The sequence below is a fragment of the Crinia signifera genome, chromosome 5 (genome assembly GCF_055691185.1).
Source record: "Crinia signifera chromosome 5, ASM5569118v1, whole genome shotgun sequence".
In the NCBI taxonomy this organism is placed as follows: domain Eukaryota; kingdom Metazoa; phylum Chordata; class Amphibia; order Anura; family Myobatrachidae; genus Crinia; species Crinia signifera.
The window spans coordinates 264,702,226-264,726,358 of NC_139221.1; the positions used below are offsets into that span (position 1 = coordinate 264,702,226).

At 45.5% G+C, this 24,133-nt stretch overlaps 2 protein-coding genes across 2 annotated transcripts in view; one reads left to right on the plus strand and one right to left on the minus strand.

Moving 5' to 3' along the window:
- Window positions 1-1,778: 1,778 nt before the first annotated feature.
- Window positions 1,779-8,029, minus strand: FKBP14 (FKBP prolyl isomerase 14). The gene is made up of 4 exons (XM_083188962.1): window positions 7,715-8,029; window positions 5,318-5,469; window positions 2,906-3,033; window positions 1,779-2,340 (listed from the first exon to the last, which is right to left on the minus strand). The coding sequence occupies exons 1-4, from the start codon at window positions 8,008-8,010 to the stop codon at window positions 2,182-2,184; spliced, it is 735 nt and encodes a 244-aa protein (XP_083045088.1). The 5' UTR covers window positions 8,011-8,029; the 3' UTR covers window positions 1,779-2,181.
- A 103-nt stretch (window positions 8,030-8,132) lies between these two features.
- PLEKHA8 (pleckstrin homology domain containing A8) overlaps window positions 8,133-24,133 on the plus strand; it is a 49,881-nt gene continuing 33,880 nt past the window's right edge. Inside the window, exons 1-2 of the mRNA XM_083188961.1 lie at window positions 8,133-8,462; window positions 22,811-22,927. Coding sequence (XP_083045087.1) covers window positions 8,324-8,462; window positions 22,811-22,927 — 256 coding nt within the window. The 5' untranslated portion in view covers window positions 8,133-8,323. The remainder of the gene's footprint in view (window positions 8,463-22,810; window positions 22,928-24,133) is intronic.

A 24,133-nucleotide genomic window follows, 5' to 3' on the forward strand; every position in this document is an offset into this window, starting at 1 on the left:
ATGGGTATGTTAATTAAGGACATGATTGGCACCTGTGTACACATAATTAATCTGACCCCGGTGTCTGTCTCCTGTCTGTAGTAACAGTAGCCTCTCACATCCACCTACATTGATTTACTCAAACGCTATTATAGGGACAGGACACGGTGCTTTACAAATATAGCAGCATTTTGATATATTTGGTCCGACCAGACAGGGCACATATTACCACCACGGTGACATACACTCTGGCGTCTGTCTCTTGTTGGGGGGGGGGGGGGGGGGTAACATTGACCTCCTATATTTACCTGCATCTATCTATCTATATAGATATAATTCTAGCAGTAAGTAGTAACAGGACACTGTACCTTATACATATTGCTATACAAGTAAATTCCCCATCCTGGTGGCTTTAAGTGGAAGACGAATATATAATTCCATCATCAAAATAAGTGGCTTAGGGGTAAACCACATACTAACACTACCTCATAGTGGCACCCACTTGTGAATAAGCCAGAAATGGATTCATGTTGCATTACACTGAGAACACACAAGCATCCCAGAAGAGGAATGACTGTGTCAAACAAGCGCTGAAGGTGCCCATACACGTTACAATTATTGTATACAATATCGCATCTCGGTTTTGCGATGAGATCGAGTACAAAAAGTATGTGCTGCACATTGTACTAGATCTCATCGCAAAACCAAGATGCGATGAGATGCGATATTGTATACAATAAGTGTAACGTGTATGGCACAGGTCTTCAACCTATGGCCCTCCAGATGTTGTGGAACTACATGTCCCAGCATGCCCTGACAGTTTTGGCATAATCTTATAGGAAAAAAATTTGGCAATGCATGTTGCAACATGTAGTTTCACAACATCTGGAGGGCCACAGGTTGAAGACCCATGGGGGCACCTTGACTACTACATCTAAATAACCTGGGTTATTTGATACATGTACTGCTATTTTGTTATTTATTTGTCCCCTGATGAGTAATGGTGTGTACACGGGGTACTTTTTGCCTTCCGATGTTGACGATATAGTCAACATGGGATCGGAATCGGATGCAGATCGCAAGGGTTTTAACCCTTCAGATCCCGATCCGATGGGCGTTCACGTATCGCAAGGCAGAAAGTTTTGTCTGCCTTGACTATAGTGCAGATCTGCACTATATAGTCAGACTTGTATGCAAATCGTATGTGCCTTCAGATACTATCCACGATCCGATCTGATCGTGGATAGTATCTTAAGGCACATCTGACCGTGTATACACACCATAAGAAGCATCAATACACACAATGGAATTATTGAATTGAGTAAGTGACACAGGACCGTCTCCACCACAGGATTTTATATCCTTAATAGACATACCATATCTTTCTCACTGATCATGTTTTTTTTTTATACTGCAGAAATATTTTAAGTGTACAGCAATTAAAGTTAATTTGTATTGGTCATAATCAACTCTTGTTCACCTATCATAGACATTCTTTATGTTTCCCTGATATGTTATTTACTGTCTAATGGTAGCACACCTCTGAATGTACATTTATCTGTATGCATAAAAATTAGGAGGATCTAAACTAGATATATGGTATATCTCCGGTGCGACTGACCAAATCTCTTCCTATCACCTGCAGAGATATCTTTAGGTGTGTACTCAGCATTACTGGGCCTTGAGGACAGGTTGGGATTCAGGTCTTTTTGATAGATTAATAATAAAAAAAAAAAAACACACACCAGCTATTTTTAGACCAATATTGAGGACTATAAATACCACTGGAGTGCAACAAGTTATACTTTGCTTTTTTTATTTGACACAAACCATTTAATAAAAACACCAAGTTCTGCTTTGGTGTAATTTGTGCACCAGACATTTTCTGCATATGGCCATTACCCATGATTCCCTGCATTCTAACTGGATAATATAGACTAGTCCACCCTCCTGTTAGGCGCAAAGTGCCCAATATGGGCTATTCCATATTGATGTGCAAACAAGTTAGTGGCACCAGTACTCTATATCAAATCAATGTTAACCTGTAGATTTTTTTTTTACAAACAACCCCAGCCACCACACACAACCAGACACCATCCTGCTGTAGTGCCAACTCCTTGAGAGGATTCAAAGTCCCAGAACCGGCATCAATGCTCCAGGTACTGTACACCGCCATACTGGACATCTTACAGAAACTGGAATCTAGAGCTCATCGTGTACATATGTAAATTCTCTGGCAGAAATGAATCCATCGCTGTCTTCATCTTCTTTCTCAAATATGCTTTCTACCAGGACATCATGGTGGCTTTCATTCACAGCACTACCGTGCTTCTCAAACTCTGTTTTTAGATAGGCCTTCACCTGATTGGAGGAAAATAATATATTTTTACCATACACTAAAAATAAAAATGTATTTACCTTTTTTTCGTTAGGTTTATGGGGAGTGGGAGAAAATAAACCATACATACTGTTACAGTACACGAGCAGCCCATTCTCTACGGACAATAACAGCTTTTATTGTTACTGCTGCACTGGGGATTATGGAATCCTACAACCCGCACATGTTCTCACGGTCTGTCAAAACATCTCACTGTGTGAGGGGAGGACTATAGGGTCCTGGTAAAGGAATCTAGCAGTGAATGAGAGATCTGCAGAGCTCTAGCCAGTTTATTTATATGGTGCACAGTAGTTTAGAATACTGGTAAATTCTTAAAGTTACGGATGAAGGCCTGGCATTACCTAGCATGTACCCCTGAAGTCAGCTAGCACATATCTTATGGGGCATTTCCCAGGGTGTGGCGCTTTACAGCTCACTATCCTACAGTTTAATATTGAAGTCACATCACAAGAAAAAATGTGCACAATCTTTCCTTATGCCTATCCCCGCACCCAGAACAAACAAACACAAAACCATTTCTGTTTATACCTCTTCTTTAGAGAGTTTCCAGTCATCATTCAGATCCATTTCCTGGAAGGACTCATGGGATCTTGGTCCATTTCGGATCTCCATAAGGTTGACATCAAAGATTAAAGTGCTCTCTGGGGGGATTTTTCCTAGGAATCACCAGAAATGCAGATTGCAGACATTAGCTTTAGATAAAGCCCATTTCCCCCCCTGCACAAGCACGTGTAGAAGTCCAAGCTTACCATGTGAGAAAGTCAGGGATAACTACAGCATCCACAAGTGTTAGATCTGGTTGGCGTGATGGTGCAGCTTTCCAGAGGAGTATATTCATGCAAGAGCAGTATACACTTCAGGTAAGTACAAGACAAATAGAGGGGGTTAGTCTGTTATATGGTTTGGGAGCAGAGTTGGTGTTTGTTACAGAGACCCACTTCTTATTGTGCCAGCTACACAGAAATCAGGGTTGGACAAGAAAACAAAACTATTTCAATTTTTAGAGTAGTAACTGAGGAAATAGGAGTGGACATGCGGACATACAGTACGTAGTGACAAGAGGAGGTGCAAACATTGGGAAACCTTGTGCTCAGTCCATCAAGATGACAGAAGAGTAATGTGAGTACATGCCCAAATGGAGCAAACATTCTAATTACTCTGCCGCACAACATCTAGCGACTGCCAGTATGCTAAACACTTCAAATAACACCCCCCCCCCCCCTCAATATAGAGGTGAAGAGCATCATTAGCCATATACATGATACATATTACACACATACATCAGCTGCTAGACTGTGCCAAATCCATGAGCAGTGACTTACATGTAACCACTTGTGGTCAGAGGTTACTCTCTGCTGTTACTTGCAACACAGTGCTTGCTATGGTTAGCAGCTAGGGCATGTCTGACACTGGGCAGGGTACTCTATTCTAAAAGCTGCTGGTTAAATATTAGGCTGGTACCTGCTGGTTTAAATGCCCAAACAGTCACACCCCACTTTATCTAGCCATGCTCATATTTAAACTTGCTATAATGGAATTACACCATTCAAGCATCCAGGTGACCTGTCTTCAAATTAGCATTCAGCGTTGGCTGTATTGTAGAGAACAATGGAAGATTTGATCTCCATAGTAAATGCGACATCAGTATAAAGAGGACAGCTTTAGAAGTATAGATGAGAACTACTGCACATGAAGCTTTGAAGGGTGATGAGGAGATAAAGACCACACCTTACCTCCCCCATCTAGATGACAAAGTAACAGACCAGCACACAATAGGAGTGAAGCAAAAGGTTGTACTGGTGGTTTACATGTGAGCAGAAATAACAGTCACATAACACAGCTGTCCCAACAGCTGTTTCGACTGGCTGCTGCCAGTCTTCATTAGTCTCCTCTGGTGAAAACTGGCAGTGACCACAGTGGTCAGGACTGTTTTCTGCTCACATGCAAACCACCAATACAACCTTTTGCTTCATTCTTATTGTGTGCTGGTCTGTTACTTAGGGCCTTATTCTGGTTGGTGCGGCCGGATCCGAATACGCGGCCAGGACCGAGCGTCCTAAACCCCGCCTTTCGTACGGATCGCTCACTGCGTCCGAACGCGGTAAGCCGCTGACCGCACGAGTGGATTTCTCAGGTATACACCTCTTCAATCTCTGGGAACCTCCCCCATCAATCGATGGACGCAGACCATCGAATGCAGGCCTGAGTGGTCAGGCAGCACCCGCGTGCTCAGACCACTCGGGCATTTCTGTGCAAAAGCAGGGATCTGGGCGGGCAGCTGACATCCGGCAATGTCATATGTCCACCCCCTACACGTGCGTCACGGCTGCATTACCATACGTACGCCCAGCATTTCATGGGAACGGCCATGAAATGTGTACACATATGGTAATGAGTCCAAACAGCCCTTCACGCCCCTCTCCTCCCCCTGTTCGTAGTGTAAACAATTCATGCGGAATTTGGACGTATGTCCCTTTCGCACATGCGCAGATATGCCTCTGCACATGCCCAAACACAAAACATCGGCAGACCGACCGCACGCGGACATTTCCGCACCAACCAGAATAACCTCCATAGTCATAGCTATAATTTATATAGACCTTGCACTGCTGAGGCTATATTTCTATGCAGAGTGCCTTCTTGTGAGATGGATAGATTTTTTTTTTTTTTTGGGGGGGGGGGGGGGGGGTGAGTTAACCTTAAAGAATAAATAATCACTGTCCATGCAGCATCCTCCAACATCCACACAAGAGACTCAGATAAGTGGAGTAGGAAAGCAGATCGCCTCAGACTGAAGGATAGCAAAAGGAGTAGAGCTCCCAGCAGTGCAGAGTAGTAATGGGAGACTGTGCATATAACATCTCTGGAATGTTCTGACAAGCAGAAACACGGAACACACATTGTTATATTAGGAAGAGGTGGGGCAGGGGAGCAGGTTACCTTTCCCTTCTTTTCCATAAGCCAAGGAAGGAGGGACAATCAACTTCCGCTTCTCCCCGACACACATATCTTTCAGGCCTTTATCCCATCCTTTAATAACTTCTTTAATACCAAGCGTAAACCACACGGGTTGGCCATTGTTATCTGTATAACTAAAGGGGAAAAAAAAATAGCATCATGTATTTCAGTTTTGGCTTGGCACACTGCACAGATCGGCACAACAGGCCAGTGATGAGAAGCCGTGTTTGTACTTGGCCATCCAGTGAATGGCTCTCAAGTCCTCCAGATCAGTTTAACTGGACGTAGGCATAGTAATTGTAAATGCTAGCTAACATATATGGTTTGCTTACTTGTTGTTGTTACTTTTAAACCAAAAAAAAAATTGTCATCAGGAAGTAGAGACCTTGATCATGTGCCCATGCACTAGCAGGTCCATAGCAATGGACAGATTTAAGATGTGTACACATGGGACCTTATTTAGGTCCCTTCGCTCCCCCATGCATTTGCACAGGGAGCGATGCTTTGCACAGATGCATTTCTGTGTATCTGCAGGGTGCGTGCGGCCACGGGAAACAGGGTCTCTTTGCCGGGTGCACACACCCAGGATTTCCCCATGGGAAAGTCCAGCATTTCATGAGAAAAATGGGCATTCCCATGCCAGTCGCCCAGGCAGCGGACATCACCGGTCGTCAGCTGCCCACCCACTTCCTCTTCGTTGTATCCTCCATTTAAGATAGAACGCCCATAATAGCCACTTACCACGGGAAATGTCTGGCCAAGGGCTTTGAATTATCCATGTACATTTAATGTATGCCATTTGTCAGATTTGGGTCAATTTGAACTGTTTCCTGCAGGGTTAGGGACTGAGGTATAATTGCAGATTTATGTATATGCTCATTTAGCATCTGTGAAAGATGTAGAGGAAATGGTACTAGATTGTAAGCTCCTCAGAGCAGGGCCCTCTTCGCTCCTGTTGTCAAAGCCCACTTCTCTTCACATTTCACTCACAGCTCTCCCATACTCCAACACTCAGTGACCATCTTTGTCCGCATACTTATCTCCATCATTGGCCACAAGCCTCTAGTAGTACTGTATGTTGATTGGGTCCTCACTACTTATATTTAAGCTGTAATGTGTATTGAACTGTGGCGCTCTTTATTTGTACTCTATTTTTGGTATTTATTCAATGTTATGCCAAGTTTTGTCTCCCTGTACTGTTCCTTTGTACAGCGCTGCGAAACACAGGTGGTGCCTTATAAATAATATAATAATAATAATAATAATAATAATAATAATAGTACTTGTTTTCCTAGCACAGCCACACCGTGTCGGAAAAATCGCGTCGGTCGCATCGCATGCGATTTTGTCGCATGCGATGCGACCAACCCGATTTTTTTAATTGAATGATATGTGAATAGGGTCCCTGGGACCCGATTTTACATTGGATTCAATGTAAAATATTCCCTACACCCCCAATTTAACACCGTAAACCCCACGATTGACGTGAACCCAAAGCGTGGCGAGCGCAGCGAGCCTGCGAGGGGCGGCGGTGCGCGTCCTCCGACCTTTTTAGTCCCCTACTATCCACGTCGGCGTGGAGTTGAGAATATAAAGTGTGGCGAGCGCAGCGAGCCACCGAGCCCCGCATATAACTTCACAGGTATACGCGTCCCCTCGCCACGCTTCGGGCTCGGTGGCTCGCCACACTTTATATTCTCAACTCCACGCCGACGTGGATAGTAGGGGAATGAAAAGGTTGGAGGACGTGCACCGCCGCCCCTCGCGGGCTCGCTGCTCTCGCCACGCTTCGGGTTCACGTCAATTGTGGGGTGACGACGGGGACATATATAATGTGAAATGGGTCATATTGGCCCATTTCACATTTTGGTACTTGTGAGTTATCTGGGCGTCCGATTTTTTGATTGTATGCCTTAAGTTAAGGCATACAATCAGATGCGATGCGATATCGCATCGCATCGCATGCGACCATCGGATGCGATGACCTGATTTTTCCATAGGAATCAATGTTAAAATGGACTGAGTCCATTTTAACATGGAATTCAATGGGAAAAAGGGGTCCTTTTCATACCCCTACTATCCAAGTGGGCATGGAGTTGGATATAAACCTGTGGCGAGCGTAGCGAGCCACCGAGCCCGAAGCGTGGCGAGCGAAGCGAGCCCCGCGAGGGGACGGTATTCCGTGTCCCCTCGCGGGGCTCGCCACGCTTCGGGCTCGGTGGCTCATTAGGTGTGCCAGTACTCCCATCATTTCCATCCGCTTGGCTTCTTTTAAATGATGCGAGCACCAGAGGAGCCTTGGAGCCCGGTGCCTGCAAAGCACAGATCAGCCCCGCACCCGGCCGCAGACAGTTATAGGGGACAGAGCGGGGAACTCACGTGGAGTGAAAGCGGGTCCCGTTACTCTCCAGGAACCCATCGAAGTGGATGAGCAACATATCGCCATTCTTGGTCCTCCGTTTGCAGATGAACGGCTTCTCCAACACAGTCATCTGCACCTCCGGCTCCGGGATAAGGGCGCCGCCGGCACAGGCTAGGATCGCCGCTAACAGCACCGCCAGCATCTCGCCAACACGATCATGCAGTAGCGCACCCCGCACCACTAGCGCCTCAGCCCCCGCAGACGTGGCACATAGACACACACAGCCACTCAACGGTGGCAGCCTCTGGGTCATTTAACTCTGCAGCGATCAATACTATAGGCTGGCTAAGTGGGCGTGGTTATATGGCGCAGCTTCTCATTGGTCGATAGTGGCTGTCAGAGTCTCAGTGATGGGACGCGATTGGCTGAGAGCACATTCCCGGAAGAGGCTGTTATGCGTTGAAGCTTTCGGCACAGGAGCTGGAGTGTTCTCTGCTGGTCGGTGACGTCACCGCGGCATAGAGCGAGTGCTACTGTACTTACTGCTTCCCCGGACGGCGGCAGCTTGTTGCTATTCACAACGGGGAAGCGCTGCTTGCGGCACCGCCTGTCACACTGGCTCACCCATGGCCAGCGCTATCGCGCTGACAGCAGACAGCCCCGGCAGGGCGCAGGTAGCAGGAGCGGCAGCAGCACAGTCCAGGGCATGCGGGTCTCTCAGCAGCATGGAAGGGATATTGTACAAGTGGACCAATTATCTGAGTGGTGAGTCCCCTGGTGCCAGTCATGGTTATATGGCAGCTGTAGCAGCAGGACTGGGAAGGCCCCAATGCTGGCCATTGTTACAGTTTCTAAATAACTTTTATTAAGTATTTCTATTTCCTGTATGTGTATAATGTTGGTAACCTGATGCATATCACTGAGTCTCCCAGTCTGCAGTGTAGTAGTCTGAAGGTGCGTACACACGGGGGGAGATATATTGCTAGCAATATATTGCTGAGCAATATATTGCTCAGTGTCTCTTTTTCAACAAGCGACCAGAGATGGTCGCTGTTGAAAACGAACCTCTGCTGGGGGTGCCGCAGAGGTAATAAGCTGGTCGCAGGAGCAAGCTCCTGCGACCAGCGATTCCAATGGGGCAGAAAACGGGAGCGCGCACCCGGCGATTTATCGCCGGGGCACACTCCCAATCACTGGCAATATGGTCGCCTGCGACCATATTCCCAGCGATTATAGCACCTATCTCCCCCATGTGTACACAGCATGACATATATATATACCTACAGCTTTATATCTGCTTTCCAGGAATCTGGAAACATCAACAAATGCTGGAAAATAGACAGAACTGAGGTGTAGATCACACGTCTTCTATGTGGGGATGGTGGTGCATTGTGCTGATAGTATTATTGTTGTTATTATTATTATTATTATTATTATTATTTATGTAGCACCATTATTATATGCAGCCACTTCCAGAGAACATTTAGTTATTCTCATCAGTACTATGCCCTTTATACCCCTTTTACACTAGCAACCTGGGTCAGACTCGGTAAATTGTACCCGGTTCGAACCCTGGTTGGACATGGGTAAGAGACACATTTCCACTACAGTGCTACCCGGTAAATTGCCTGATCATCCCCTTTTACACTTAACCTGGGTAAGGCCTTTTTTCCCCTATAGATTACATAAGAAAAAGCCTTTTTAAAGGGCTTTACCATGGGAGGTCACAAAATAGGGCCACCATTAAAAATATCACCATATTAGAAGAAGAGACCACGCTCATTTCTTTTAAAATAACTTTTTTTTAAATTTTATTGCCAAATATTAAATCTTTGGAACTTTCAAAAGTGTCTTCACACAAGACAAGAAAAGACATGTTCAGGTAAAATGTTTGCCATATATCTGAGCCTTTGGCATACATAAAAATGAAAAAAGTGCACGTAAACATGTTAAAAAACAAGTGGCCATAAAATTGAAAAAAGTGCAAGGTGTAGGGTTTAACCAAACTGTGTCCACAAGGCGACTGAATGCAATAGATGTATTCAACATTCTTATTGCAATAATGCAATAAAGGATTTCAAAGAAAAAAACCCTAGTATTTTTTATGGCAAATTACGATATACCGTAAATTCAGGGGAGTCTAGGTTTGGCAGCAGTGTAGTAGACGTGTTGTCACGGCTAGTGGTGTTTGCCTCACTATACTCTGGGTTTAGTGGGGCACTGGTAGCAGTGCTGGAGGCATAGCTAGTGGAAGTGTTGGGGGCGTAGCTAGCACCAGTGGTGGGGTGGTAGCTAATTGCTGTGCTGGGGGCATGGCTACTGGGTCTTCTATATGGTAGAGGCTCTTGGAGTGGCTGTTGCTCACATGAAGTGCTAGGGGCAGAGGGAGTTGGCCCTTTACTGTATTGGCCATATGAATACTCATGGTGTGCTGGGTATGCTGGGGCCTGTGGAGCATGTGGCGGATACTGTGGATAATGACGAGGTGGCATATACCCACGATTAAGTATCCGTTCCAAGAAGTACAATTGTCTGTCCTGCATGTCCTACTAATTGATCCAAGAAAGAGTGCTGCATCTGTCTTTCATTTGCTAAAAACTTCTCCATACGAGCATCCTCATTGGCCTGCATGTCGGATTCCATTTCCCGCAGTTGTTCTATTGGAATCGGGACATCTGTCAGAATGAACTTAGGTCTACAGTCATTAGGTCAACCCCACTAGGTCGACTGGCAGGAAGGTCGACATGGGCCAAGGTCGACATGACAAGGTCGAATTTGCATAAAGGTCGACATGAGGAAGGTTGACTGGTCATAAGGTCGACATGGGTTTTTCACTGTTTTTTTCCGAATGTCGACATGGACACAGTTGGCAATGAGAATCGGACCCTCGCATCGCTCGCTTCGCTCGCGATGCTTCAGGCACGGTGCCTCGCTGCGCTCGGCACACTATTTTATTCTCCCACCACGCCCTAGTGGATGGTAGGGCATGAAATACCGCCTGTCGGCACATGTCGGCTAAAAAAACAGTGAAAAACCCATGTCGACCTTATGACCAGTCGACCTTCCTCATGTCGACCTTTATGCAAATTCGACCTTAAGTCATGTCGACCTTGGCCCATGTCGACCTTAAGTCAGGTCGACCTTCCTGCCAGTCGACCTAGTGGGGTCGACCTAATGACTGTAGACCTAAGTTCATTCTAATAGATGACCGCATCCCGTTCTATTACTATGGAAGAGAAAGCTCTCGCTGCTTGATCGGAACGGTTTTGTTTTTTCTTGTTCGGCAGCATGTTGTAAACTGCAAGTGGGACAAACAAAAAAACACTATAAACATAAAATAGCAGAGGTGTTTGCAGGCCTGTGCTTGCGGCCCTATCCCACCTGCACACTTGCGGCACTCTGCAACATATACGGTTGATTACTGGGAAAAATGTTTGTTTTTTTACTTACTATTTGACCGCAGTTTTGGTGTTTGTTGTCGAGTCGGCTGCTCCGTTGTTGTCTCGGACCCCTCCGCCACCATGGACTGTGCGGTGTCAGACAAAACAGACCTATCGAGTAGACTGCACTCTTCATCGCCATCTTCCGAAATCAGGAGCGGAGAAGTTGGGCAGCACGGTGACATTGCCATGGTGGACTGTGTGTCAGGTGGCTCCTGGCTACTCTCCATCTGGCTGGCCAATGAGGATGACAGTGCCACAGGATTAGTCAGAGCTGTGTTGCCAAATGCCCCACAGCATAGATCGTAATGGACCCACTCGACACGTGCGGCACCCCTTTTTTTCCTGTTCTAGTCAGAGACCTTGGTGAACTGCCTCTTCAGTGCTTTCAATTTGTTAAGCACTTGCTGGTGAGAGCGGTGTATCCCCCTAGACTCCATCATCAATATTTCTGTACATAATTGCGTCTTTTACGGTACCAGTCACCTGGCGCTTGATTTCCTCCTCTGCCCTAATGAGCAGCAGCTCCTTCACTTCAGCATCAGACCAATTGCTGGCAGCCATAATGATGTTGTGCTGCAGGATGAATAGCAGTGTCCGCTGGGGCAGCCTGTGGTGCTGGCGGCAGAGTGGAAGGCGGACAGACATGCAGCACATGTGCACAGAACGCTGTCCTCCATACTATGTGCGCAGTCTGCGGGGCTCTGAGTGATGACATCACTCACCAGCGCCCCAGCAGCACCAATCAGCGAAGATTTTAACATGGTCAGTCAAATAACCCGGTTAGGGAGCGTATTACACTACCCTTGAATCCGGGTGCTACCCTGATCATTACCTGGGTAGGATTGCCGGGGAATCCAAACCGGGTTATTTGACAGAGAGCATTTCCACTAGCAGAAAAACCCGGGTAGAAGCGCGTCCCCACGGAGATTACAGGGTTATTTCTTCTAGTGGAAAAGGGGTAATCAGTAACTTAGGGGTCTAGATATCCGGAAGGGGGCCCAACAATATATTTTCTGTTGCAGACAAACATCTAGAATGACCCTGTCCCTGGAGCAGCTGAGCACTACAGAGCTGCTTATGGCATGCCAAGCTACCGTATCCACCATCCTTTACACTGTGCATGTGCCCCAGGGCGAGCTAGGCATATGTACGCATCTCTGTGCATCCACGGTCTACTCAGGGTGGCACGGAAGTTAGCTCCTCTTGCGGGTGTAACTGGTGACATTTATACCCCTTTCACACTAGAAAGCGGTTGCAAGCTGGGTACAAAATCCCGGCTGCAACCATTTCACATTAGCCGCCCAACCCGGCATAAAGTCGGGCAGGTGATGTAATCGGGAGCTGGGGCTGGAGCGACTCTGGGAGATGTCAGCATCTCCCAGCGGCACCTTTACAGTGCAGTGAAAGGGACCCAGATATCATATAAGTGTGGCATGGGTGTGTAGAAGCTGGACACAATTGCAATTGCTAATCAGATTGGCGTAATCGGAGATCCAGATTTCAGAACAATGGTTTGCACTAGGATAGGTCTGGCGCAATTGCTGCTCTCGCAAGTGGATGCAGCCGTTGGTACATTTATTGACTCCTACAGTAGCAAGTATCAGTAGCTTTTTGTGTGCTTTGGCCTTGTTAAATAAATAAATGCCCTCTATCCAGTGAACTTGCCAGTTTTTGATGACCCAAGGCCTTTTTCTATATTTTTTATTACACTCCAAATAAAGGCAATATGTCCAATGTAACATATTCCATTTTTCATATTTTCTTCATCTTTTCTTTATCAACTGAATGAAATCAAATCATAACATTTTTTATTTTAATTTCTGAATGCTGTTCACATTTTGCAGAAAACATTACTGGTATAAAGTGGTCACACATACAGTATGAGAAAGTGCTCCTTGCCTGCAGCAGATTACAGGTATTGGATCAAGTATGAAAGGTACTGTAGTTGCGTGAAAAATGCCTGTGAGCTGTGCACTTTAGTTTGTGTGTTAGAAGTTGCACCACTATATGGAAATATCAGTGAGCTGTAGGTTGAAGGAAAAAATGTAGGCTTTTAATAAATGCAGCGGCAGTAAAAACTGTCCGTTATGTTGTGGTATTTCTTTCCAAGACTCCAGAATTGCACCCTGATAACTGCAGTGCATTCTGGGGTCTTCCTAGTGTGGAATATACAATATACATTTCTGGTACAACATAAACCGCAGTTCCCTTTTGGGAGAATGTTATAGAAAGCAAACACCCTTCTATAAGATATTATGCAAAATATACAGTACCCCACTCTGGGGACTGGGCTTCTACTGACAGTGTTTTTTCTTTCATTCTCTACTCTATTTCTCTTCTAAACTGAACTATGAAGGCTGACATAGTTCACTACTGCAGGCCATGGTATGGATTAAACTTGTACTATTACATAGATACACAAACGTTGCTCCTGTGTAATTATGTGGTATACACATGGGGCAACTGAAGCCACCTACTAGATGTAGGTTAGCACACATGCGATGCACCAGCGATGTTTGCTGCGCGATCTGTGCAGACCAGTGCTCTCACCATGAGAACACCGCCGATCTAACTAGAATTATACTTTGTGCAGTATACTTTATATCTAATCAGGAGATGGCGACAAGAGGGACCAAGCATCGACGTCACTGGGGAGTTTACACACGGAGTGATCCATGCTTAATTTTTAAGCAATCTAGTCAGATCCCTTAGAAATAGCCCTGGAATCGCCCCATGTGTATGCCCCATTACATAGGGCTTAAGCCCCGTACACACGGGGCAACCCGGCTATTCAGCTAAGCGGCATGCTTCAGCACGAACGCTCACCAGTATTTGGAGTATTGAAATGCATTTGGAGCTTCCTGGGACGCCAGGGGACATCTAACCACATGCCATTGTAGTCTGTACATTTTTCTAGTCCACGCCAAAGGGTGAGAGTCCGATCTACCTTTTCTTCTTTTATTGTATTTTGTATGTAAATAAAGGCTATACTACCTATTGGAAGCCTTTGCTTGTTTCCATGACGAGGGTGACGTTGCACTATGAGGAAAACTCTGAACAGGGATTTGGATTTTCCAATCCACTGTGGACTTTCCTCCTGGTTTCATTAAACCCATATGCTTTGTTGTCTACATCTTTTAGTAGACCAGTTTGGGAACTTACACTTCTGAATGAAAAATTAGAGTGTGTGTTTGCTGAAAATACTACACTATATTGCATTACTCCATTTTTGTTTTTGGGTATTTACCGCAGAGAAACAACCTATATGAAAGTCATTCTAGAGATGCTCCAGTGGACTCTATGGTAATATTTTTGATGCACGTCTGAGCTATTCGTCTCTTTCCATATGTGGTAAACCAGGGGTTAATGCATGCTAACCCATTATTTATATGTCTGCTATTGTAAAGCGCAACGGAATATGCTGCGCTATATAAGAAACTGTTAATAAATAAATGATTTCCGTATAAAATGATGAATCACTGGGTTTCCCAGTAGAATAAACCTAACCAATTCCCCCCCCCCCCCCCCCCCCCCCCCCCCAGACCTTTCCTCTCGGGGCACGTCAGAGACCTTCCGCAAAATCGACTTTTTGAGACACACCCACAAATTGCCATGTTCCTGCCCCTCAAAAAAAGGCTTCTTGTTAGTCAGACTGCGGCTACGATACATTTAGGATCCACATGAATTTTCAGTTGCTATTTCCCCTCACACATACGCAATGCATACGGTACACATGCACATTTGTTCAATAATCGCTCAGATTGAAAATTCTCCAATTAGCGATCCATGGTAAATAAGGCCCTTCGTTTTCAATATAACTCCAAAATCACATTGCATTTTCCCAACAAATTCACATTTTATTGTACACACATCCTTGAGCAGGTGAAAGGTAGGGATGCCACCTGTTAGCATTTGCAAGGATCTGAATGCTAACAGTAAGGAACGGCCTCGGATTACCATCATGACCATTGGTCCAAATTCACAATGGTTACAGGCACCGGCCAGCCTGTACAAGCTTCAGCGGCTAATTGGAATCGTAGAAAGGTCAAGTAGACACTGGGGGCCAGGAAGTCTCTGTCTCTGTGATCTTTCCGCGAATTAAGTAAATAGCTGTTTCTAATCATGAATCGCACTGGGGTTCACATTACCAACATATATGTCCGTTTTATGATGTGAGTTTGTGTTTGCAAACTTGCATCCGAGTTGACCTCTTAGTGTCACATTCAGCCTTTAATTATTAGTTGGTTACTGAGGCATGGCTGTGTGGTAAAATACTGACTGTCTTTATGATGTTGCTATGGGTGACCCCGATGCCGAAAAAAACAAACATTTAATCGGTCTGTGGTTACTGTACTTGTTTTTGTTTTGCAGTCAGTGACTTTGTGGCTCCATATTTCCAGTTTTTCCTGTCCACAATAGGTCAGTGTGCAGTGCAATCAGTGCTCATCACAACTTGCGGCATTGCTGACCATTCCTCTAACCAAATAAATGTGCGCAGGAAAACAAGTGATGCTTAGTCTACCATAATAGGGAAAGATGTGCACATCCAAACATCGCCATGATGTTCAGCAGTACATCACCTGAACTGAGTTGGCCAGTATGTGTTACAGTTTTGGGGCACACCTAGGGCTCAAGAAGGGTTAGAGTTGGGCAATCTAATTAAAGGGTTCGGATGAGCTCAGGGCAGCACGGACGTGTAATGGTTAGCATTACTGCCTCGCAACACTGAGGTCATGGGTTCGATTGCCACCATGGCTCTAACTGTGCAGAGTTTGTATATTCTCCCCATACTTGTTTGGGTTTTCTTTATGTACTCCAGTTTCCTACCACCGTGCCCCAAAATTATACTGGTAAGTTAATTGGGTACTCTTTACCTAGAAGGGCGGGCATCACGTACTAAAAAATCGCATGCGATGCGATCGACGCGATGACCGCGATTTCCCATAGGGAACAATGTTAAATGTCCCAATTGACCCGATTTTCCATAGGGAACAATGTTAAATGGCCCACAGAGGCCAAATAGGCACCCTGAAGTGTGAAATGGCCCCCCCAATTGTTAACGCCACCCCACGATCAACGTCAACCCGAAGCGTGGCAAACGGCGGCGGTACGCATCCTACGACCTTTTCATACCCCCACTATCCACGTCGGCGTTGAGAATAGAAAGTGTGGCGAGGGGACGCGGACACCTTCACAGGTATACGCGTCCTCTCACGGGCTTCACAGCTGTCCGCGTCCCCTCGCGGGGCTCGCTGCGCTCGCCACGCTTCTAGCGCGGTGGCTCGCTGCGCTCGCCACACTTTCCCTAACGATGCCCACAATCAAAATCGTGGGCGCCCTTCTAGGTAAAGAGTACCGTTAATTGGCTCCAAACAAAATTAATCCTAGATTGAATGTGTGTGTACCTGTGGTTGGGAGTATAGATACTCAAGAGTAAACTCCACTTCAGTGTGTACATACAATAACGATATGTGCTCCCATGGGTTGTTACTGACCCCTGTGCCCCTTGCCCTTGCCCTGTGATGTCAGCCACCCTTCACTGACTTATATTTGCGAAGCCAGGAGAAATCATTTGATGGTCAGCATGCGAGGGGGTGTGTCTGCGGAACACATTCCCTCACATGGTTGCGAGGGGAAATGGTAACGTGGGAGGGGGCATGTATTTGGCGGGGCAGTGTCACAAGGACTCGGTAAACTGCAAACTTCGCAGATTACCATGTTAACTAGAATCACCCTCTGTGTGTAGGTAACTTTAGTTGGGTTTATTTTGGAAAGGGCCCCATATAACTGACATAATTGTATACTATTGTATACTAATCACAGCCAACTGATGAATTAGTTGTTTGTCATTGGTATCCTCTTGCTGTATAAACTTTCAAATAGTTATATTTTCTCTCCTATGCTGCCCTTAATTTGTATTGCATGGGAAGATAATACTAATTTACATCTGAAATAGGCAAAAATCTTCTGTATAGTGTTAGGGGAGCCTTCAGTGTTAAACCCCTTTCACATTGCAGCTTTAACACGGCATATTGCCGTTTTTTTACTGCTTTAAAACTGGTACAGCTGAAAAGTAAAAGCTCCATTGTCAATTTACCAGTTACAGAATACCGGTATTTTGAAACGTGTTAAAAGCAGGACCCTACACGTTTCTGAGCCGTTTTCCCTGCAGTCTGAACAGCTCAGAAACGGTATTTGCTACAAAGGATAACCACACAATGGTGGTAGGTTATCTTCCTGCATGATCCCCGCCCACAAGCCGGAAAAGGCCATTTAAAAATACATTGTATGGCTTTCTATGGGTGAAACGGGATGAATCTGAAAGGTACAAAAACGGTATTTAACCCCTTGAGTGGTATGGCTGGAAATTTTCCGGGCTCAGCTGCGCTGCCGCAGCGGGCTGTCCTGGAAAATTTCCGGGCATACCACTTTTTGAATTAGGTGCCTGCCAGTGGTGCTCCACTGGAGCACCACTGGCGCACTACCTATAGGGGTCACCCCCCCTACGCTCCGGCGATCGTACGCCGCCGGAGCTCCCCTTCCGCCAGCCGCCAATCACTTTGTATCAGTGACGTAGGCGGCAGGCTCGGGGATGGTCGGCGCAGCTCGGGGGGACTCGGGAGAGTTCAGGCACCGAGTCCTCCCGAGCCGTCGCGAAACATCCCCAAGCCAGCGGCGGCAGCAGCGGAGCTAGCTCCGGCGTACTAATGCCGGAGCAGAGGTGAGGCGGGGAGCGACGACTTCCCACTATCTGTGGTGGGTTTTGCTGGGGCAGGACAAACCTGCCCCAGCAGGCTTGTCCTGCCCCAGCAAAACCCACCACTCAAGGGGTTAAACTGCAATATACCTTTACAGCATGCAATATGAAAGGGGTTTAACTGGCTTTTGACCCGTTTTAAGACACGTTTACAAAAACGGGTTGAAAGCAGGTTTTTGCAATGTGAAACCAGCTTTAGTAGGTTTCGAAGCAAGTGGATGTAACAAGTGTGATCTTGTTACACAGTGCTACAAAATGCTTTAAGTGCTCTACTAAAGTTGTACTATACTGTAGGTGGTGACCATTCAGCATGTGGCCTTTTTAAAAGCCATTTATTTATTTATTTATTACCAGTTATTTGCACACCTATTCCGCAGCGCTTTACAGAGAATCGTTGAACATTCACGTCAATCCCTGCCCCAATGGAGCTTACAATCTGTTTTCCCTAACACATTTTTTTATTTGTAGTTTCTTATATAGCGCAGCATATTCCATTGTGCTTTACAATTGGAATCAACAGTGATCAGACAAACTGGGTGATTACAGACATGCATATAGGTTGGAAGGCCCTGCTCGCAAGCTTACAATCTATAGGGAAATAGGAAGGATAAACAAGTATAAGCACTATCTATAGTATAGCAGTCCCAGCAAATTACAAAGAACAGTCCAGATGTGATGTAATTAGAATGAAAGCTTTTGCGGGTTATGTGGGCATATAGCCTTGATACATTACTGCGAATTCTATGAGGGGAGAAGTTGCAGCTGATTCCCCTTGTGCCGTCTGGGTGGCAGGATCACATGCAATACATCGCATTTAGGGTGGGATGCTCTAAAGAGAAAATGAAGTAAAACCTGTGTTTTCATGGTTTTTTTTTACAGCATTTTCGTATGCACTACAACCCCTCTGCCAGGGTACCGCTGCGGAGGGAATCACCAACTTTTGCTGGCGATACCCTATAGAAGCCTATGGGCTGTGTGAGTGTGAGAGATCCATCATATCTCCCAGCATGCCCATGTCGCCTTATTGCAAGAGCTGTCCTTGGTGTTACTAATCACATTTGTTAGTGCATACAGTATGCGATTAGTATGGATGCTGTAGGCAGAGAGGGGTGGCGGATGTTTAAACATCCCGTCCTCATGCCTTTTTTAATGTGATTATATATATATATATATATAATCGCCTGCAATCCCACTTCCCGCTGCTGGGAGGCACAATTTTGTTGTCCAGGGCCCCCACAGACCTTAATCCAGCCCTGATGTTGACCCTTTGGTGTGGACATAGATATTGGTAATCTAATATAAAAACCTCTGATATTTAGCTTCTATTGTCCCTTGTAGGTAATACATTTGGATGTCTACCCTAGCAAGTCAATCCAGAGGTGAATAAATCTCTGACTTATGGGTGAGAGTGACTCATGGTAAACTGGGTGTAAACCTCTTGGAATTACTTATTTATTGCCACCTCTTTGGTTAGTGATCTATTGTAGGTGATGACTGTCAGCCTGTGACCTTTATGGTATTCAGGTTGTCATTCCATTGTTGTGTAAAGAAAATACGTCATACGTTTTATGAGCAGCATAAAAGCAGCTACGTAGCAAAATGCTTTTTATTGTAGTTGAATAAATATATATTGTTTTATAAAGTATTATTGTGCGTAATATATTCAAACATAAATAGATCACCTTGTATTTGCCATTCTGTATAAGAGAAGCTACCGTATCTATACAGGATAGTAAACTAATAAGTAAATTAAACAATATTCCGATACGGCACATGAAACGAAGTAGAAGTTTAGAATGAATATAATTTCCTAAAAAAGTAAAACATCTGCGTGCACCTTCCTGTTGATAGTAAAGGTGAATTTAAAGGAATCCTAATTTACATCATGCCAAAAGAAATATTCTTTTTGAGCATCTGCCTAGTTCAGTGGAAGTGGAAGATGCCGGCCGAACTCGGACAATGTTTTTTTAAAGGGGTAACAAAACCATGCCCTGTAAGTTTTTGTGCTTCTAACAAACATCCAAGTTCGACCGTCCTTCCGCTCTGCTGCCAAACTTGGTTGGCATCACATCCCTCCCATGCCCTCTCTGTGGAGGTAGCAGGTTATTAACCTTATAGTCCCTATAATCCATATATATTTTCATGGATGTTGTCAGTTGGCAGAGTATCTTCCAATTTTTGAGTGATCTGCTAAAGATGTGCGTCCAATTCCCTTTTTAATGTATTGATGTTGAACATTGAAAGTTAAGCTTGTGATCATTTTAAAACCCATGTAAACCAGGCACAATTTCTTGTAATATATAGTTTTTAAGAAATCACTAATTAACATTGTTTTGCTTACGGCTTTTTATGTCATTTTTATATGTTATCCAAAGTATGCAATTCTGTAGGAGGTAATGTGTTATATTTAGTTCAAAATTGAGGGGGTTATTCTTATTCATTCAGTCCTTGTTACGTTATGTGCAGACAAAGGGTGCGTGCACCCTCCAAGTTGAGCGGGGGGCATAGAAGGGTGGGGGGTGCCGGGCAGCCCCATTACCATATGGGAATGCCCAGCGTAGTGTTCATTCTAGCACCCGCTAGCTTTGAAAACCCATGCAGTTCCTCTTCCCTGCCTGGGGTGTCACTGTCTGCTGTAGTGCTTTTAGCCCAGTGTGGTCTGTATATCAGCACTGATATGCAAACCAGACCTGTGCTAGAAACACCACAGCAGACAGTGACACCCCTGGCAGGGAAGAAGAACTACATGGGTTTTCAAAGCTAGCGGGTGCTAGAATGAACACTACAGCGTTTCATGGGTGTTCCCATGAGAACGCTGGGCGTTCTCATGGTAATGAGGCGGTGACGGGGGTGTGGTGGGTGGGCAGCTGAGATCACTGGATGTCAGCTGCCTGCCTATATCCGTCCCAGCGTATATGCATATGGAAATGACTTGAAAGTCACTTTAATATGTGTGTACCTTCCACATCTTTAGATGGTTTGCGACCATCGAAAGATATGGGAGGTTACCCATGGCATATGAATGGATGTTTATGCTAAACATCCATTTGCAGCGTGTGCGGGCGAACCCGTGCTGTGAGGGGGGGCGGGCTGCCGGACATTCGCAGGGTGCGGTTTGGTGGATTGGTAAGGCTGCGAATTCGCAGCCTTGCGAATCAACCAGAATAACCCCCTAGTCTGCTGTGCAAAGGGGATGCAGTCTGCGGTATACTGATGCCAGCATCCTGACAGTGGTCAGAAGACTGACACTGGGATCCTCGAACAGAATCAGGATGCTGACAACGGAATACATCCTGGTCAGTTTACTGGGCTGGCTATCATATGGCCAGGGATAGGATTGATTGATTCAGGCACCAGTGGGAGGGACTTAGGGGGTTATGCTGATTCACTCGGAAAGGCACAATCACTCTCTAATGGACAAAACCATATGTAGATGTAACATGTGCAGAGAGAGTTACATTTGGGTACTTCAAACTGATATCTATATTGCAATGTAACGATTTTCAGCTGAAAATCAATTAGTGTGTATGGTTCAGCGATCCCTGACTAGCAATGATGCGTGCTCCCACATCATCGCCAGAGCGGTGGTCCATCTGCTGGTTTTACCAGCAGATGTAGTGATGATGGCTCATATTTGAGCCATCATCACTTAATGTGTACAGCAGCTGGGCTGAAAGATGCGCTGCTTTCAGCCCAGCTGACCGCCCCCTCTCTCTCCACCTGCAGCGTAATACTCACCGCTGATGCTCATGGCGTCCCGCTGTCACTCATCCCTCGGCCCGGATCGTCAGTGCTGCTTCCCTGCCCGGCCACAGACACAAGTTGTGGCTCTACCCCTCCCGGCCTGCTCGCCCGCCTGCTCAACACAGAGGGGAGCATACCCTGGTCACCAATGTTTTATTTTTAAGCCAGTAATGTATACATTGCTGGCACAGACCAGCAATGTATATATTATTGGTACCACTGGGCACCAATGATTATGTATTAGCCAGTAATATATACATTGCTGGCACAGACCAGCAATGTATATATTATTGGTACCACTGGGCACCAATGATTATGTATTAGCCAGTAATATATACATTGCTGGCACAGACCAGCAATGTATATATTATTGGTACCACTGGGCACCAATGATTATGTATTAGCCAGTAATATATACATTGCTGGCACAGACCAGCAATGTATATATTATTGGTACCACTGGGCACCAATGATTATGTATTAGCTAGTAATAAGAGGATTTTGGTACTTATGGCATATTGTGTAATTGGTGTTACGGTGTGCGGCATATTGTGTAATGGGCGTTACGGTGTGCTTAGTCCCCTGTCCCACAAAGCCATGCTTTAAACTTTTAGCAGGCCATCAATGTATATGTTACCGTTACCGGTTACCGTCCCCCCCCCCCCCCCCCCCCCCCCCATTGTATATTTTGTTATGGTGTAATGTATACATTGCTGGCGCAAATTAATGAATTCCACCCCGGACAAGTTTTGCCCGGGGTGTAGTTTACCTGATTGCTGGGCTCTGAATATACGCAGCCCAGCGATCAGTTCTGAATCGGGCACCAAGAACAGGAATGCACTGATTAAAATGGCCCCTGCTCCCACCCTTGGAGTTCAATCCCATCCATTATGTAATTAGCCTTATAATGAAAGATTTTCAGCAATTCTTTCGCCTCCTGAAAATCTCTTGCTCTTTGGGGAAAATAGCTCAGTGTGTACACACTACTTTGGTGAAAGATGTATCTAGCAAAGATTTTGGCAAAGTCTTTTGAAATGAACATCTGCTAGTGTGTATGGGCCTTAAAAATAAAGCAGCCATTATTTACCCTGGGAGGGTTAGGGCGTAGGGGTGTAGGGTAGCTTAAAATGCATGTATTAATTTATTTCTGTCTCATGGTTTACTTTCAGGGTGGCAGCCAAGATGGTTTCTCCTGTGCGGAGGGATACTATCCTATTATGACTCCCGGGAAGATGCATGGAAAGGTTGTAAGGGAAGCATCCAGATGGCTGTGTGTGAAATTCAAGGTACAATTATGTAACAACTGTTGATATGCGATTCTAATGCTCGGTACACTTTCGACGATCAGTGTTTTTGAACTGCTGCTAGTGTGCCACGAGCGGTTGCCAGGTGTGTCGCCGTCAGTTCAGGTCTGCTGGATCATCCCATAGAAGCCCTAGACCAGTGTTTCCAAAACTTTTCTGGAATCATGGCACCTTATAGTCCCAGATTTTATTTTCAGGTCACCTCTAGGCCAAAAGTTTCTTATTTGACAAAGTCAGGGGAAAAAAATGGAGTAAATTAAATGGCGTAAATTGTGATTATACTATATGACTTCCTACTGCTCAGTTATGTGGTTTAGGTAAACTATTCACTTCTGCTTGTACTACATAGTTTACTATTGGCAGACACCAGCACTGGTTTTGCCTATTACAGGCATATCCAAACTATGGCCTCCAGCTGTTGTGAAACAAGTCCCATCATGCCTTTTTACGGTTTTGCTATTAGGTAATGCTAAAACTATGGCAAGGCATGCTGGGATGTGTAGTTTCACAAATCTGAAGGGCCCATGTCTGGCCTGTTACAATGACTATATATAATTTGAATTAGTCCTGGACCCACCAATCAAGGGCACATCTGCAATTATCATTGGGCACGCCAGGGTGCCACAGCACACACTTTGGGAACCACTGCCCTAGAGGGACCTGTACATAGAGGCTGAAGTAGCGGCTTGTGCGTTCCACCTGTGCTCCAACCCCAGCAAGCCGGCACGAGAACCCGGTGCCGCAACTCCCTGCTCAGCCAGCAGATTGCCTCTGCAGTTGGGACCCACACCTGGTGCTAGGAGCCAGAGCCGTATCCCCTCACACAGCCAGCAGATTGCTGCTGAGGTTGGGACCCACACAGGAGAAAGCATTTAGCATTCTCTACCATGAAAGTTTAGTCTGGTCCAGGGGTAAGTGTAAATTATATATTTGTTCTACTCTGGGGACCACTGTGTATGGTGTGCTTTGGCAATGTTAAAGTCTTGACAGTGTGTCCCGTGAGTTGGGAAAAGGTTGAAAATCACTGCACTAGCCGATTGAGTCTCTGAGCGATATTGTCAACAATTTCCTGTGTCCCAGACGAATGATATAGTACATACACACTCAATGATATCGTCCAGTGATCTCATCATGTCCCCACACTACATGCAGTTATTTAACGATACAGTCAAATTAAGTATTTTTAAC